General features: G+C 35.0%; 1 protein-coding gene across 1 annotated transcript in view; it reads right to left on the bottom strand.

Annotated features, from left to right (window-relative positions):
* Positions 1–18,689, bottom strand: part of LOC149564488 (Phosphatidylinositol 3- and 4-kinase family protein) — a 123,059-nt gene that overhangs the window by 18,796 nt on the left and 85,574 nt on the right. Inside the window, exon 14 of the mRNA XM_089818023.1 lies at positions 10,118–10,332. Within this exon, the coding sequence (XP_089674149.1) occupies positions 10,118–10,332 (215 nt within the window). The remainder of the gene's footprint in view (positions 1–10,117; positions 10,333–18,689) is intronic.

The following is an 18,689-nucleotide window of genomic DNA, read 5'->3' as shown; positions in this document are numbered from 1 at the left end:
GCAAAGTTTTGTGAAGTGAGCGACCAAGGACAAATCAGATATTGAATATATCAGCACTGTTAGAAAGGTTTTAATATCTATACATTTTTGTGTACAAAATATATCATTATATATCCATGTTTCAATAGTAGACTCAGCTTGCTACTTTTGTAATTGTGATGCCTACTCGCAACAGGGTTGAGGCTTCTAACAAGGACAGATACACTATACGGATGTAATGGACAAACAAAACCAATTCATGCTGCTGGTAGAAAACCGCAGGATGGGATAACACGACTTGTTATCGGCTCGTAACATGCAGGGTTGACTACGAGAGAGAATTTGATTTCCCCAAAAATGAACGTTGGTTGATGAAGATCTTTTTGAAACGAATGACCTACATGCTGCAAGAGATCTCCCCAATGATAGACTAAGATGTAACTATCGATGCAAATCCTGCCTTCAAGATGGACGACCGAGATGCAGTGAGGAAAACTCCAAGATGCGCTTGATCCAATGGCTATCATGCAATTCGGTCTTCGGAGCCTCATTGAGACTTCGTGGCATGAAGAAATGCCAGAATGGCGACACTTGGTAGCACCTCGCACTTTTGTGAGAGAAGAAGACCATCTCACAAAAACACACGGGTCGTTGATGTGAATTGCCTTATTTCTAGTGGACAGTTGAGATGCAGCGAGGAGATCCCACAACAAAGGGAGCGAATAGCACGAAAGGAGGCTTCTAACCAGGGCCTGTTCTTGAATGCCCAGCGACTTCTTGGGCCTTGTTTCCATGGTGCCAATGCACTTTGTCCCTCTTTAATCCATGAAATGATCAAATCTTTGGAGATTTAACCTCTAACGGCTAGAAACATCGCTCTTGGCTCTTTTTGTCACTTCCAGCAGCAATTGCACTTCATGATCAAATTTCTTTTTGCTTCTTCAGTTTTTGCTTCCTCTGCAACTTGACTCCACCTTGGTTAAGGTTTAAACTCAATGTAAACATCAAAGTTATGCCTAAACTCTATAAAAGGCAGTAGTAAATATTCTTAAGGGTTCTTTCTTGCTCATATTTTTGCAGCAGCGTTATGCTCTGCAAGTTTTGCCTTTCCATTAATGAAATCTCTCTTCCTTACATTATATTTCCATTTTTCTATCTAGTGCATGTATGTGCCTTGTGGTGAATGTTTCTTTTTTTTTTTCTTGATTCAAATGTTGTGTTAAGTCTACTACCAGTTGTTACATAGTGAAATATCTTTCCTTTCAGCACTTCAATCAATTCCAAACTTGCATGTGATTCCTTGGGAAATAGAATGGAGTCAAGACTAGTATATTTTGGTCATTTCATTGATGTTTTGTGCAGCTATAGGCAGAGTTGTAACCATGTTTCTATCGTGGTGCAGTTTAGGTTTTCCCTTTCTGCAATTTCTTTATGTTTCACTGTAGACATGCAATAACATGTATTATTCTCCTTTGCAATGCCAACGTTTTGGCTGGAAATGCATATTTTGGCAATTCAAACAATTTCCAGCACAAAAATTGGCAAGCCGATTCACTAACTCACCATGAATCACATGCCTTAAGTCAGATCGCGAAATCGTGTGAATCACCTAAACCGCGACAATTCATGTTACTCTGATTCGAACTCTTCACATGCAATGACATAAGTTATTTTTTCAATGTGAATGCATGTCTAATGTTGGTCGGACTCTACATATGTTATTTTTCCAATGGAAATGGTCTTTACATGGCAAACTCTCCAAGGGTATTTGCATGTTAACATATTGGTTGCAAATGCATTTCACATGCAGATCGCATTCTCCAAGTGCTATTACAAGTGACCTCTTTTGCATGTAGAATGGAGCTTTCATGTAAATTGGACTCTTGGAAGTCCATTACATATTTAAAATATGCATTTTCAAGCCAAAAAAGGACTCTACAAATGCATTTGCATGTAAACATGTAAAAGACATGTTATTGAGTTTGCACAACTTAAGTGATTAGTTTAGCACATGTCGAATTGGTTTTTGAGTTAATATTACTTAAAGGGGTCAAAAATAATACTTAAGTCTTACACTATATAGTTTATATACCATGTGCAAATATTATTCAAAAGTATCGATCTTGATGCCCTTCTGCTTAATCATTCTGACAATGGGGACAAGAATATTTTACAACGGAAAGCCATCTTAATACTTTTTACCATTTTAAGAAGGATAATTGCAGATGAAAAATATAAATGTAATTCTCACGCAAATTGCACTTAAGTAGGAATACACTATTTCTATTTCCATCAATTTACTGCACATGAACAAGCATCTCTGTATAAGAATGGATTCACAAACATTCCTTTAATTACTTTCCTAAGATCAGGATTAATGTGTACATTGATCCCATGTTCTTGCAAAAACGTGGATAAAAGGTAGCTCTGAAATTGTCTAAATGTGGTTCTAAAATCTGATTTTCTGGGCATTTTTTACAAAATCATGGTTTTGAAATGCATATATAGGGGTCGTCTTTTACTAAGGAATCCAAAAACGTGTTCCCCAAATGCATATCCATTCATTAGAATGCAAAAACGTGACCCTCCAAAGCAAAAACGAGGATAAATATCCAAAATTCTGGGCGTTTTTGGTAAAAATGTGCCCCAAAAATGCATGTATTTGAAACATTTTTTACTTTGGTATACAAAAACAGATTCCTCATATGCATTTGCATGTGTTGAAATGCAAAATCAGGGTCTATGGATTCATATAATGGCTGGAAGTGCAAATCGCACTATAGAGGACACATTGCATATAGGCATTTTGTTTAAAATATTACATACTCGAACGTTTTTGGCTTGGGAGTGCAAAAACGGGGTCTCAAAGGGTGATTACATGACTTTTAAGTGCAAAATCAGATTCTCCAAGACATATTACATGCAAAGTTCATTGGTTGGAAGAGCATTTACATGTAAATGGACTCCTAGAAGTCTATTATATTTTTCAAATATGCTTATACATATCACAGTTTTTCAGGAATTTGATTGTGTCTGAAATTTTTAGCATCAATGTTTCGGATCACACACAATGATCCATCATCAAAATGAAGAGCAAGAGAATAAATGTTCATCCTGATGATGGATCACTGTGTGTGATCCGAAACGTTGATGCTAAAAATTTCAGAAACAATCAAATTCCAGAAAAATTCTGATATTGCTAATGGATTGTGGAAATCAAATGACACTCATGCTTATACATGTTTAAAATCGTATTCTAAATACGCAATTGCATATTTACATGTTTTAGTGCAAACTGCACTCTAGGAGGGCATTTGCATGTGATGCCTTTGCTGGATATGTCTTTTACATGTCAATCGGACTCTAAGAGTACATTTACATGTTTTAAAAACTCGCTTTTATTTGTTTAAGTTCATAAATTGCATTCCTAGTGCAAATTAGACTCTCAAGATGCTATTACATGTAAAGGAGAGTTTTCATGTAAAGTGTGGACTAAAAGAAGTCCATTACATATTTAAAATAGGCATTTTCAAGCCAAAATTGGATTCTACAAATGCATTTGCATGTAAACATGTAAAAAGAAACATGTAGTTGAGTTGCACAACTTCAAGTTAGCACATGTCTAATTGATTATTGAGTTAATATCACTTGAAGGGGCCAAATTTAATATTTACACCATGCAGTTTATATATCATGTGCAAATATTATTTAAAAAGTAATATTTAACTTAGATGTTTTTAAATAAAACATAAAAAGAACATTAAATTAGACCTATATGGTGGTAAAGTTCACTTAAGCAAAAAATTACAAAGCAAGTCAACGTGAAAATATAACATAAACTGCACTATAATCACTTAAGTGATAAAGTAACTTAAAAACATAACATAAAGTCATTTTATGTTATATTTTTCAAAAAGTGAATGTCAACATTAAAATATAACATTGATATTTTTAAAATGTGATTGCACTTAAGAGAGTCCACTTTTTGGGCACTTAAATGATCATATATTTTGACTACCAAGTCTGATTAAGCTCTAAGATGTATTGAATATAAGGGGAAAATGAAAGCAAGACATTGAACAAAACAAAAAGACTAAAAGTAACTAATCACACACTCGAAAACAAAAATAAGGACTTTGAAGGCTTCAAAAATCAAGCATAGGTTTAACAAAATGAAAAACAGAAAGGACTTGAAGAAAGGCTTCAATCAAAAGATTCATTATGCAAATTGGGAACAACTGATTGATCAATGTTGGCCAATTAAATAATGAATTATCTCAGATAAATGTGAAACTAAAGTTGAAAAAAGTTTTATATTGTTACCTAAATTTTGTGGTGACAAAATGCAGCACAACAAAACCAGTACGGAGAATTGGAAAAGTAGACAGCATGCCAAACAATGCACAATGTAGGCTAAGGAAACGTTAAGGATGTGGAACAATGAGATTGCATTGCGAACTTGTGAAACGAAGACAATCAGATAATTCAAGAGAATAAAAGTGCATTGAAACACAATCAAAAAAGGAAAAAGAAAACTTAATATCAAAATATCTAATATTTTAGGAAAATGTCAAAAGGAAAAAGAAACTCAATTAAAAATAGCGAAAAAGAAAACCACAAATAAAATAAAAGGGCAAACACCACAGGCAGAAATTTATGTATAAAGGAGAGAGAGAAGCAAGGGGTGTAGAGGTAAGGTGACATGTACAAACATGTAAAAATGCAATATCAAAGATTTAACTAACTAGATTAAAAATGAATAGTTAAATAACAATATATCTATAACAATTACTTCTATGTATTCCTAGTTGAAAAAGAAGAAGAATAAACTATCCATACAAACAAATGAATGTAACACAGTACACGTGTGTGTGTGTGTGTGTGTGTGTGTGTGTGTCAAAAATAATTAACAAAATATGTCTAAATTGAGTAATAGCAATAGGAGTGTAAATGCAGATATGTACATATACATATAAATATCAAAGTTGCACGGGTACGTGGGTACGAGAACGATGATGGGTATTGGAACGGGTACGGGTACGCATATTTTTCAAAATAAGGGACGGGGGTACGTGTGTATGCCTAAATTTTTCTATATAATTAATATTTTATAGAAAATATGTAAATCAAAATATATGTCATGAGTCATGACATTAAGCATTCAAAACAAGAAATTTGAAAATATGAGCCATAAGTCAAATTATTATATATATATATATATGCTATTGCTGAATGTTTAATGTTTAAAGTATTTTTCATAATAGGGGATGGAGGTACTTGTGTATGTCAAACTTATTTAAAAATTATACTTTTATATTTATAAAAAATCCGAAATTATGAGTCATGAGAATGGTTTTTCAAAAAAAGAACAGTGACAAAGTTTGCAAATGTAATGTATTGTTTTCAGTTTCAGATTTGCTATATGTTTGAAATAATAATACATGATAAATGCTTAGATGCATAACAAAGAAGGCAGACTTTAAACATGAATAAGAAAATCCTAAATCATAACAATGACATATTGCAAATGATAAACTTACAACTTGAACAGTGATAAAGTTTACTGTTAATGAGTATCAAAGTTTCAAACTGATTTGGTATTGAATTAAGTTTGATAAACAACAAGCTAATACAAAAATAAAAAACCAAAAAAAAAATCAGAATCTTAATCAAGGTCCTTAGCTATGATGCTTTCCATCGAGTACCCGGTACGTGGGATACGTGTACCCGGTACTTGGGTACGTGGGTACGAGTACCAGGGGTGTGGGTACGAGTACCCATGCAACCTTGATAAATATATAACATACATATATAACTATAATAGAAAACAAGCCTACCTAATTAATTAAGAAATAAGAAAATTTGAAATGAAAGAAAGTGCAAGATTAAATCAATATTAAAATGAACAATTATATAAAAATAAAAATGTGAAGGTTCCAATCTGACCACATCAAATAGAAACCATCAAGGCAAAGAATAAGAGGAAGGAATGCAGGAGCAAAATGAAAATGGAAAAAAAAAAAAAAGGAAGGAAATAGGTGAAAATGACAAGGAAACAATTGGTCAAGCGATAAGATAAGATATATTTATTAATGTCGAACAAGAGACCACAAAAGGGTGTAAGGGACTAAAAGTCTACAAATGAGGCAACCGCCAACAACAGAAGCAACAAAAGCTGTCCGGAAAAAGAACAAGCAAAAAAGAAAAAGAACTGGTTAGGGAAAGACTAGAGGCCCTTCATAGGCTGGAGAAAGACCAGCAGCAAAGGATATGGTCCAAAGCAAGGGTGAGAAAAAACCTATGTACCCCCAAGACGCGTCCCTTGTCATTAAACCCATGTTTCTAAGAGAGGGACGTCCCCAGTCATCTCCAAAATTTGCAAATCACTAGGGGCCATCTCCGAAACTTGGGGACTTCTGGGAAAGAAAAGGGGGACGGTTTGTCGTCCCTGGTACAGAAAGAGGACATCCAGAAGTCCCCTAACCATACCGGGGCTAGCTAGCTTTTTTGTGAAGCTCGAAAAAAAAAAATTAAACAAAAAGCTTTATTTTGTTTGTCCTTACTTGGTTGTCTAGTGGGCTCTACCTCTCCAAATGCCCTAAAAGGTCAAAAAAGACCACACTATGGTTGTTTTGTCATTTGTTTGGTTTTACCTGTGAAGTTGGAGTGTGTTGCAGTTCGCTGGGGTTTTCATTTTGCAAGAAGAGGTGATTTCTTTGCTTCCAAGAGCTTGAGCAGCAGTCTACTTCATTTTTCTATATTTTGTTTTCTATGTTGAACTTTAACATGATGGTGAAATTTTATGACAGCCCTCTAGCCTTTGGGCATATTTAGATTTACAGATTTTGTTCACTGCTAAACTTATATTTAAATATTTTTGTTCACATATTGACAATTAAGTACTAAAATCAGTTATTATTTCCTAGATGGCATTCAAATGGTGTATGTTAAGATTCTATGATGTTTAAATGACATGTTTTGTGCTTAGTTTCATATGAATGACATGTTTATTTACAATTTTCAGTGTATATTTTAAAATTTCCCTACATATATATATATATATATATATATATATATAACCGTCCCCATTTGTGTCGCCAAAAAAAGTGTCGTCCCGAGAACCCGTCTTGTCATCCCCCGCCATCCCCCACCCAGAAACTCAGGGGAACATAGGAAAAAACTGTCAATTTTATTGTAGCCATGGTTGAATTCCTTCGAGCTGAGAAAGATAGCATAAAGGTTGTGATAATTATTGTGATATAATAATTATATTGATAATATAAATTATTATATTGATAATATAAATTATTATATTGTTATATTATAATAATATTTTATCATAATATTGATAATAAAATCATTATATTTAATTAACTATTAAAGATAATTATTATAATAATATAATAAAATTATTGTATTATAATTAATTGGGCCATCTTGAAAGAGTGGTGACCCTTGGTGAAGGGGCGCCAGCAATAGATATGAAGGAAGAGTAAATCTTCTTTTTCTAAAAGTGAAGATTCAGCACATTTATTTGTAAAAACACAACATTGTATCAGAGCCATGGTTAATGTTTTGGAATGCATACCGTCTGATATATTTGGGCAACTATGTCTTCATTTCCATATTTCATTGGGCCTACTTTTTTCCAAAGATTTCAGATGATACTGCAGACGAATATTTGTGTGGGGAAGCTTCATCTATTATTTTGAGATAAACACAGGAGAAAGAATGGTTGAGCAGATGCATGAGAACAGCGTTGCCATGATGTTTCCTGGGTTGAATCAACAATCAAGATAATGCTTAAAATTCCTGGTGCAAAACAACAATTAGTTACTTAGTTCATCTTTAAGGGTGGAACTCATATGTATTGCTGGATGTGTACAACCCTGGACATCAAGCTCCATTATCGGCCTGTGTTCTTCCAATCTGGCAGTTTTGACTGCTACCATTTTCCTCAATGTTCATTGAAAGAGTGTTGTTACCTATTTGATATGAAAAAATTTGGAGGACAGATGCCATTCTGAGCAGTCTCTGTAATGGAATTGAAAAGGAAAATGGCTGTTCCTGTAAACACCAGTTACAATGGTTAATGAAGAGAATCAGGTTACAACCATGCCAAAGGCATTCTTCCCATTAGAAAGAGCACCATCCATTGAAATCATCAATTGGCTAGGTACATCAAGCTTATGGCACTTGAGCAGTAGTTGGAACCACGAATAGATATGAAGGAAGGGTAAACCTTCCTTTGTTGAAAATGATTATATAACACACGTACGATCTATAAAAACACAACAGAAACATGCTCACAAAAATTAGAAGGGGAACCTATTAAAAAAGAGAGGGAAACAAATGACAAAAGCACAAGGCTTCAAACAAGAGAGAAGCACCTAGAGTGAAACACACAAAAGGTAGGAAGGAAAAAAAGCAAAAACAAAGCAAACTCTAACAAGGGCAAGCGATAGAGAAAAGAAAAAGACGAAGGCTACCCATAACAAGAACCAATGTATAAGGGAAAAAACACCATTATAAAAGACAATCTGAGCACTAGATAATAGCTAGAGTAAAGGTGACAGAGGAAACAAGGATGAGAAGAAAGCACAATAGGAGAAATGAATTCTTGTAAGGGAGAGAGGGTGAAGCTAAAGGCAAAGATGGTGGATTAAGGTTAGTTAACAAAGGTTGCTAAGAAAAACTTAGGTTGACCCTTCATCGCAATTAAGGATGGAGGGCTTATTGCTGATTTTCATGGCTCAGTTGAGATCTCTTAAAAGTTGTCTTCATGGAAAAAAAAATATTCGCATATTTTCTAAGCAAATATGGTGTGTGGTGGAGGAGGGAGGTCAGCTAAGCCTGATTTAAGAAACAATTCAGGCTTAGTGTCAGCATAATGCTCTTTGTTATGTTGGTCAAGAGGCAAACAATTTCACCTATATAGGCGACACCATAGGAAAACAACTTTGTAGACACTTGCCTCAAGAAAGATATCACTGCAGTCTTTGAGAGAAAGGGATACGGTTTCTCAAATTCATACTAAATCTTCAGTCCTCCCTATTGCTTTCCTCCTATTCAATATGAAGACCTACCTCATGGTCTAAGTTTTCTTCATCACAAATATAAAAGGAAATTGTGGCCAAGGTCTTAAGGAAACCTAATTTCTAGGCATTTGGTTGATGGTAAGTAGTGTGGAGAGAGAGGTCAATGTGGGCAGTTCTGCAAAAAAAAATTGGTGAGCTAAGTTTTTATCTAGGTTTTTATGGAAAAAATGTCAAGGAAAAGGAGTTGGTGTCCAAACTCAATGCCTTTGGTGAAAGAGAAGCAATGAGCTATAATATTAATGTGCACATGGAAATGTTATAACTTTCGAAAATCACGTGGCTAACAAATATTAGTATCGTGATTCATCCACAAAGCGTTTACACCACTTTGGTTTCAGAGGAAAGATAAAGAGAAACACTTTCAAAATGCTCCATGTACATGTTAGCTACAACATGAGAAAGAGGACAACAGATAGCTACACCATCTACTTGCTGACTAATAACTTAATGCAAAGGAGAAAAGGTGGACCTTAAGCATAATTCAACAGAGGAGGCCATGTCTTTGTCTTGCATCTAACAATCTCGATACAGGCAACAATGGGAACTTTGATGAACGGGGACACTACATCAAATCTCAAAAGAGGCCATTGCTTTCTAATTTTTTATCCCTGACAAAATCCACAGAATATACAGAATCCATGATGATGGAATCATGTTTTCCCGCTTGAAGGGAGACTACTTTTGCCAAGAAGACTGTCAACTAGAAAGCCAAAGGAAAAATTAAATTTCTAAAGAATAACACATTAAAATCAACCAGGACAACATTAGATCTACCTCCATGAATCAGAAAGCTCCTTTTTTTACAATCACATTGAATATTAATAGCTTTAAAAAGATGTCCACCAAACAAATATTTGCATATTCTCACAAAGTTAGCTTTGTCATATAAACATGCTATAAGAATTAATACTCACTAATGAAATTGAGCAAAACAACTTGGGGATTCTTTTAATCTATTTTACTGCAAAGAAATATTTTTGAAATAAAATTATTTATTGCAGCTATACAACACAGAGAAGTTTAAATATCATAGCAATTACCGACAAACACGGTCTTCAAGGAGATAAAGCCCCTGAACACAATTCTGGAAATTGTTCTGAAACTGACAAGAACAGAACTTAAGCCCCAAAAGCATGAGTGTGAAAAAACTGCCAGTTGCAGCTGGATGCAATGAAAAATGGTATGGAGACTTCATCGACCCTTGCAACATGCGGCCAAACAGCAGAAGCTGTTCAATACTATCATGACGAATAACCTACATATTCAAAAACATATAGGAGTTGCTAAAATTATCAGTTCTAAAACTGTGTTAAGAGAGAGAGGACAAACAATTAAAATTATAATGTTGACTTAGATAAACTGCAAATCAGGCTAACAAAAAAGAGCAAAAACATAATATACAACTTAGTCACATGCTTCAGGTTTAGGTTTTAATTTTGCATCTTAAATTATTTGACATAGCCCTTAAAACTTAAAAGAAATGGTATATAAGCCATCTAAACATAAGCACCTAAAAACTCAATATTTACTATAAATCAACAAAGCCGAAACAAAAATGGAAGAGACCTGATCATATAAAAAATTGAGAGAGACTTAATAACTATATGATTCCCAGCAAACCTAAATTTCTTAAACAAGAGGGACGCTCAAAATCTACTGCTTCCTGCGTGCCTATAAATACAAGTAAGCCAATGCTGTAATTATCATCTATACTTTCAGAATTTTTCTATTTTTCATCACCCAGCATTGAAATGTCATGCAGCTGTAAACTTGAAGCATTGCAATCATTTTTTCACTTTTGAAGAACCAGGTCCCAAATTTGGGCACAACACCAATACCTCCAAATTTTTGGATCTTCTATAGATTAGCATGCTTTGCAGACACATTCTACTATAAACTAATAAAATCAGTAGATTTACATTCAGTAAGATACAAGGAATTGATCAGAGGCTTCTGTTAAGTATGTCTGCCAACATTCCTTACATGATAAGTTTTTTGGTTGTTCAATGTTTTCATATGCTTCTTCATTTAATATAAAGTACCCCATTATCTACTGTAGAAAGTTTCCTTTGCATTTCTGGATCCTGATTAATTGCTGTGACCTGCAGGAATATTAAATCCCATTGACAAACACCAGTAATTCACAAAACTTAATACCACTTACTTTATTTCTTTCTTCATACTTTCGTTCATTCTAATGCCCCAGTGCACCATTCGTGTTATACTGCAACACAGAATTGTCACTATGCTCTTCGAGAAACATAGTACTTCCACTGAAGCATTAGAATAGCCCGTCCACGGAGAATATAGCTTCAAGTTATTCTATTATATTCTCTGTGAGTGCCATCCATCCATCTTCTCACTTTATACCAGTGCGATCAAAGTGCCAATTTCCAAATAAACAATGTGGACTTGACCTTTGCACATTAAAAATGTCAATGACCACATATATGAAGACACAGTTTTTATAGAATGAGATCAGTCTTACTACAGCGCCATGAATTACATAAATACTTCTGCACATTCAAATAATAATTCCACTACAAAATATTACCACACGAGGCTAATAGAAGCTCTAAAAGTCCCACAATGATAACCACTTAAACACGTTTCGATATGCAATATATGATAGACACAAACACTCAAAACAAAAGTACTGATACCATTGCAGAGGTCTCAAAAATTTACCTCAAGAAAAATATATCGTATTGCTTACAAAAATGAATTGTATTAATAAGAACAGAGTCTGCTGTGAATGACTGTTAAAGTTTTAAACTTATGATCAAACTGTTATGGTTATGGCTTATCTTCAGATTTGATGGATACTAATCTATATATGCTTTGCTTGCAGGTGATAATCAAGATATAATGAATATGAATCAACTCAAGTCTAGAAACTGAATGCAAGGTCTGAATATTATTACTGAACTGCAGTCCCAATCTGGAGAGATGTATTTCATTTATCGATTTTGATGATTATGATCTCTTGAATCGATTCATATTTATATCCATACCAGTATTCAAGACATGGGTGGATATGTCTATTCATCCATGAAAAGACACAATGGTATAATTAGCAAATCTTTAAAGGACCCGATTCTTATTAGGTTGTAATTAGTTTATTAAACAGATTTTTTTTTATGATTTCTGATCTGTACAAGGCAATAGATCATTTGTTCGATCTAATGCATGATTGACATTATATCAAGAACATAATGCTCGATCCAAGAGAACTCTAATCTGATCATTCAGATTTTCATACTTGGTTTGATAATGATAAAATCTGTCTAATACCAGGATGATCTCAGAAAGGTAAAATTAATGTCTATGCATATGTGCATATGCATGTATATCAATTCACATGGTGAACTGGTATACATACATGCACACACATGAGCATACAATTGCCATGTTGGTAATTCTAACTGACGCTATCAAATCTTAACACTCGCTCTTAGCTAGGGAAGATGACTAAATATAAACTAGTTTAGATATTCACCTAATACATGATATCAACAAGTATAAATAACATCAAGTCACATGACATATGCTCCCTTTGAGGGTCAGAAGTGAGTTGCTCCCTCTGAGGCTCAAAAGTAGGTTCTTCCTCTATGTTTTTAGGTGAGACCTGAATTTCTAACTCAACTGAAGTCCTAAGACCTTTTGAAGGCAATGTCTTCCTCGAGGATGACATCTCTACTTAGCTCTACTTGACCTTGTTCAGGCATGTTATATCCTATACACTTTTGAAGTTTGACTATAAACTACAAAAATCCCTTTTCTCCCAGAAGGCTCTAATTTTGCCCTTTCTCTTTAGGTACATGAATGTACACAGGACACCCAAATATGCTTAGATGGCTTATATCAGGTTTTACCCCGATAAAAGCCTCTTCTGGTGTTTCGTTATCAAGATGTGAATGGGGACATCTACTTTGTATGTAGATGGTTGTTCTAGATGCTTTTGCCCCAAATAAAGTATATAGGTTTTGGTGGTACATCATTGATTTTGAATCCTATACAGTAGTTCTATTTTTCCTCTCTACTACCCCATTTTGTTGAGGATTATAGCATATAGTAAGCTCCCTCTTAAACCCAACATTAACACAAAATTCTTTAAAGATTTCTGAAGTGTACTCTTTCCATTGTCAGTCCAAAGAGTTTTAATTTTCTTTCCAAAGTAGTTCTCTGCCAGGGCTTTGAATTCTTTGCATCTTTAAAGGATCTCTTCTGACTCTTTACACCTTACGAAGTAGATCTAGATCTTACTGGAGAAATCATCCACAAAGATGACATAGTAAAGAGAACCTCCCATGGGGGGGTAGACATAGGTCCACATAAGTCTGAGTGGACAAGTACCAATACATTTTTGGTTTTGTTCCAAATATTTTGTAATAGTCCCTTAGTGTTTTTCCCTAAAACACATCCTTTACATGTCCCATTATGGGTAGGGCTTAGTTTGGGCAGTCCTATTACTAATTTCTCCATGGAGATTAGAGAACAGAAGTGTATATGCCCTAATCTTTTATGCCAAATCTCGTTACAATCATAAGTTTCATGAATGAATGAATGTTTGGTCTCAGTGCAGAGTAGGTATCCTTGTCCTTCACCTATATGTTTGGCTTTCTTAAATTAAGTGTTCTTTGGCCGTGCCAGAACTTTCCCATCCATGAATGTGACTTTGTACGTGTTATCTTCTAGGGCAGATATTTGTACTAAATTCCTTTTGATTCCAGGTACAAATATTACATCTCAATGTTGGATAGTGATGTTTGATTCTAATTTGATGTTACATGTTCCTACTCTTACAGGATGTGCAAAATCATCTCCAATAGTTACCTCTTCCTCAGTTTCTTCCACCATAGTATCAAGATGTTCTAAATCCAGTGATATGTCTAGATGACCCACTATCAATCAACCAAGTATTGAATTTATTTGATACACGATTTGATGGTGTTGAATAGAATAGGAACTTCTCATAATCCTCTTATGTATTTGTTTTTCTAACTTTAGCATAGGATGCTATGAAGTTGTTTCTGAAATGGTGACCATATTGATCGCATCTAAAACATTGAACTTGGGAAGCATCTTTTCTTTGTCTAAATGAACCTTCCATTATAATTTTTCTTCCTTTTGAAGTTCTTTCCTTTCATATGATGGTTGGTATTCAAAACATCAATGTCGTCATTTATAGATTTTGTTTGTTTCCTTTTGGTAAATGTCTAGCTTCTTCTTGTAGGCAGGCAGATCTTAGATGATATAGCTTTGGGAGTTTTGGCCTTGCACTTATGCTTTGAATGATTCCCATGAGATTGGTAGGCCACCTAAGGCTATTAGGGATATTTCTTTACTATCTATTTCATACACAACGGTTGACAATTGATACCTCAATTTTGTTATTCCCATGAAGAAAGCATTCACAGATTCTCCTTTGTTCATACTTAGTGAGTCAACTGCATTTTGAGCGCAAGAGTTATCCCGGTATTGTTTATCTCAAATGTACTCTCCAGAAATTTGAACATGAGGTATGCAGTTGTCTGTTTTGCCAATATAGATACTATGTGGTCTCTAACGGAATCCACTATAAATTTCATAGCTTTCATGTCATTTTCAATCCATTGGGATTTTTCTGGCTTAACCTCAGATTTTATCTTTTTGTCTTTTACATATGCCTCTACTTTGTTCTCTCTTTTGTATCATCATGATTCTCAACTTCCTTGCTATAAAGTTGTTGGCACCTTCAAGGCAATCCTTAAATCTGTTTGTGTTTGTCATTCTGAGGGACGGAGATGTGACTGTACTTTTCAAAGTAGGCAGTCTTATTTCTCAAGTTTAACCTTGATCTTCCTAACTCGCCTTTGATACCATGTAAATGACTGTTAAACTTATGATCAAACTGTTATGCTTATGGCTTATATTCAGATTTGCTGGATACTGATCTATATATGCTTTGCTTGCAGGTGATAATCAAGATATAATAAATATGAATTAACTTGATTCTAAAACTGAATGCAAGGTCTAAATTTTATTATTGAACTGAAGTCCCGATCTGAAGAGATGTATATCATTTACTGATTTTGATGATTATGATCTCTTGAATCGGTTCATATTTATATCAATACCAATAGTCAAGACATGGGTGGATACGTCTACTCATCCATGAAAAGACACGATGGTATAATTAACAAATCATTAAAGGACCCTTTATTAAACAGATTCCTTTATGATTTCTGATCTGTACAAGGCAATAGATCATTTGCTCAATCTAATGCATGATTGACATTATATCAAGAACATAATGCTCGATCCAAGAGAACAATAATTTGATTGTTCAGATTTCCATACTTGGTTTGATAATGATAAAATCTGTTTAATACCAGGATGATCTCAGCAAGGTAAAATTAATGTCTATGCATATGTGTGTGTATGCATGTATATAAGTTCACATGCTGAACTAGTATACGTACATGCACACACGTGCATATGGTTGCCATGCAGGTAATTCTAACCAACGCTGTCATATCTTAACATCTGCAAAGTTCAAGTGTCAAAACCAAAACACAAATGGACTAGGAAGTTTTAGTTAGAGGACAAAACATATCAATGACATGTTGCCAACACTAGTGTGTTATGTTCCCAAATTATGAGTACATCAAAACAAGTAGGTTTAGAGATACCTTTCTCTTTGATTGAGACTCTAAGAGCAAGTTAGATTTTGCAATCATAACTCATATATAGATTTTTTTAGTTAGAAATAAGCATATATTAGAAATGTAGACCAAACAACTAGATTGCTTAAATTAGTTTTAAGATGACACAACCAAAGAAGAGATAAGATAGGTGACTTGATATAGTGCACTACAAACCCTCTATCTTAGGAGCAAAAGCAGATATACCATCCCTCTTGGCCTTAACTTGCCTATGCCATCCATATTAGGGGGTACCTAATGAGATGTCCTATCACTAGTCCCCTCAATATTGCCACTTCTATCCTACTACCCATGATTGAACATTTTCAATGCATTTTGCTTGCCATGATAGAAAGCATGAGGAGTATTCACAACAGGGCACCCAGAAAGCCCATCCTTCCTATTGCCCTTTATCCCCCTTTGGCCAAATGTGACTCCTTGGTCATATAACATGAGGTGGCATGCTTAGAAGCTGACCCCAACACTGTTTAACCTACTTGTAATTCCCTTACTCTTTTTGCAATGGCTGAACACAGCAGTCAGATAGTATAAGCCCACATAATATGTTATCCTGATCACATATTTGCTATGTTTATCTATTAACTGAATCATAGGTAATGAATGAGCAAAATATTAAACTTTAAAGTTGAACACATAATTCAGTTATGAGCACTCCTGGATATATTCATTATGCATGTAAGAATTTGTCTAAAGCAATAATTCAATGCCAAGATCAAGAAGCTCAATAGATAGCACAAGAGAGAGTAATGATGATCAAATGAGAATCTCAATAATGATCAAAATGATAATGGATATCAGATGAATACACACTAGAAGTGCCTGTATATAAAGGCAACTAGAATGACTAGGACTCAGCAAAGAGATAAACATCACAACTAAGCACATGTCCACCAAGAGTGGATTATCCTCCATTGAGCACAGGAGTTTGTGCGATGATGAGAGGATAAGTTTACATAGGTGTATCTCATAAATAGATGTTGTAGACACCATGTGCTCAAATAAGTTGCTAACTCTTGTGTTGTCAACAAGACAACTCATATGTCTATGCATATTCCGAAGTAAACTTACGTATAATAATAATTAATTATTTACACTAAGACCCCCCTTAAGTGCAACTTAGGGGAATGCACTTAAGCTCACAAACCTAAATGCAAGATGCAACTGGGTCCCGACTACTAGGCCATGTTAGGTACCTATGTACAAATGCAATGCTCTACATACAATGCTATGCAATGCAATCTCTCTCAAAACAGAGAGAGGGAAAACCTCATAGGAAAAACCTCCTCCATAAAGAGAGATACATACAATAAAGAAGAGAAGAGTCATGTGACCCCCCGTAGTGAAAAATCCCGCACCCCCAAGAGATCTTGCAAATGAAGATACTTGACTTCAATGAAGGGCTTGGTGAAAATATCTACAATTTGTTGTTTTGTAGGACGATACTACAATGCAATGTCTTGTTCATGAATCAGCTCTCTGATGTAGTCCATATGAACCTCAATGTGTTTTGTGCATTGATGTTGCATTGGATGTTTTGAGATTGCAATGGCACTCTAATTATCACAATGTATTACTATGGGTCTAGGTATGTCAAATCCAAACGCCTTCAGAATATGCTGTAACCAAATAGCTTCTGTAGCCAAAGTGACAGCTCCTTGATACTCGGCCTCAATAGATGAAAGAGCAATAGTATTCTGCTTTTTACTCTGCCAACAAATGGGGCCGAAACCAAGATGAAACATGAATCCTGAAGTGCTTTTGCGAGAAACAAGATCCCCTACATAGTCTGAGTTTGTATAACCGACTAACTGTAGTCTAGTACCAGTTGCATAGCATATTTTGGCTACCTTCCAATGAAGTTCATGTAGCTCTTGCATGAAGCAAGAAACCATACCAACTGCAAATGATATGTCAGGGCGTGTATGTTTCAAGTAGATGAGACTTTCAACCAATTGTCTATACACAATAGCATCAACAAGTGGAGTGGAACACTTCGCTTCTAACTTAACACCTCAAAGAAATGGAGTAGATGCAGCGTTGCAGTCACTCATGCAAAATCAAGCGAGTAGATCAAGAGTATACTTGGGTTGAGATAATATGATCCCAAATGAAGATTGTTGTATCTCAATACCAAGGAAATAATGAAGTAGACCCAAGTCTGTCATGGAAAATTTGTCCTGCAATGATGGATGTTGTACTCCCTGTAATGATTAAATCATCAACATAAAGCACAAGTAGCAAGTGAGAATCATCCTATTGAAGAATGTAGACATTCGGATCTAAATGACATTTGGTGAACCCTGCTGAGAGAAGGTAAGAATCCATCTTGGCATACCAAGCTCTTGGAGCTTGTTTTAGTCCATAGATAGACTTTTTCAACTTGCACACCAAAGTAGAATCCTAAATGAAACCCTGTGTTTGCTCTATATAAATCTTCTCATAAAGATCACCATTCAAGAATGCACTCTTCACATCCATCTGACGAACAACCCATCTTTGAGCTAGAGCTATAGCTATAGCTAGTGTCAAACGAATGGAGTTCATTTTTGCAACTAGGGCAAAGGTCTCAATGTAGTCAACACCAAGCACCTGTGAGAAACCTTTTGCAACAAGTCTAGCCTTATACTTATCAATACTTCCATCCACTGCAAATTTGGTTCGATAGATCCACTTACACCGAACCAATTTTCTTCCCTTGGGAGGAGAGACTAAGTCCCATGTGTTGTTTCTCATAAGAGAATTATACTTCCTCCATTGCTTTATCCCATTATGGAATTCTTGAAGCTTCTATGAATGATTGAGGATTGGAAGCAACTGCAATATAAGCATGAAGGAGTGAGTTGTGTTATGATCTTGTCCTCCTAGTATCTGAAGGATTCTCTACTAGTGGTCCTGCCGCATCCAA

Source organism: Cupressus sempervirens, chromosome 3 (genome assembly GCF_028749045.1).
Source record: "Cupressus sempervirens isolate cs-2001-9-10 chromosome 3, ASM2874904v1, whole genome shotgun sequence".
NCBI lineage: Eukaryota > Viridiplantae > Streptophyta > Pinopsida > Cupressales > Cupressaceae > Cupressus > Cupressus sempervirens.
Note: the sequence above shows the minus strand (reverse complement) of the source record. Positions and strands in the feature narration are given on the sequence as shown.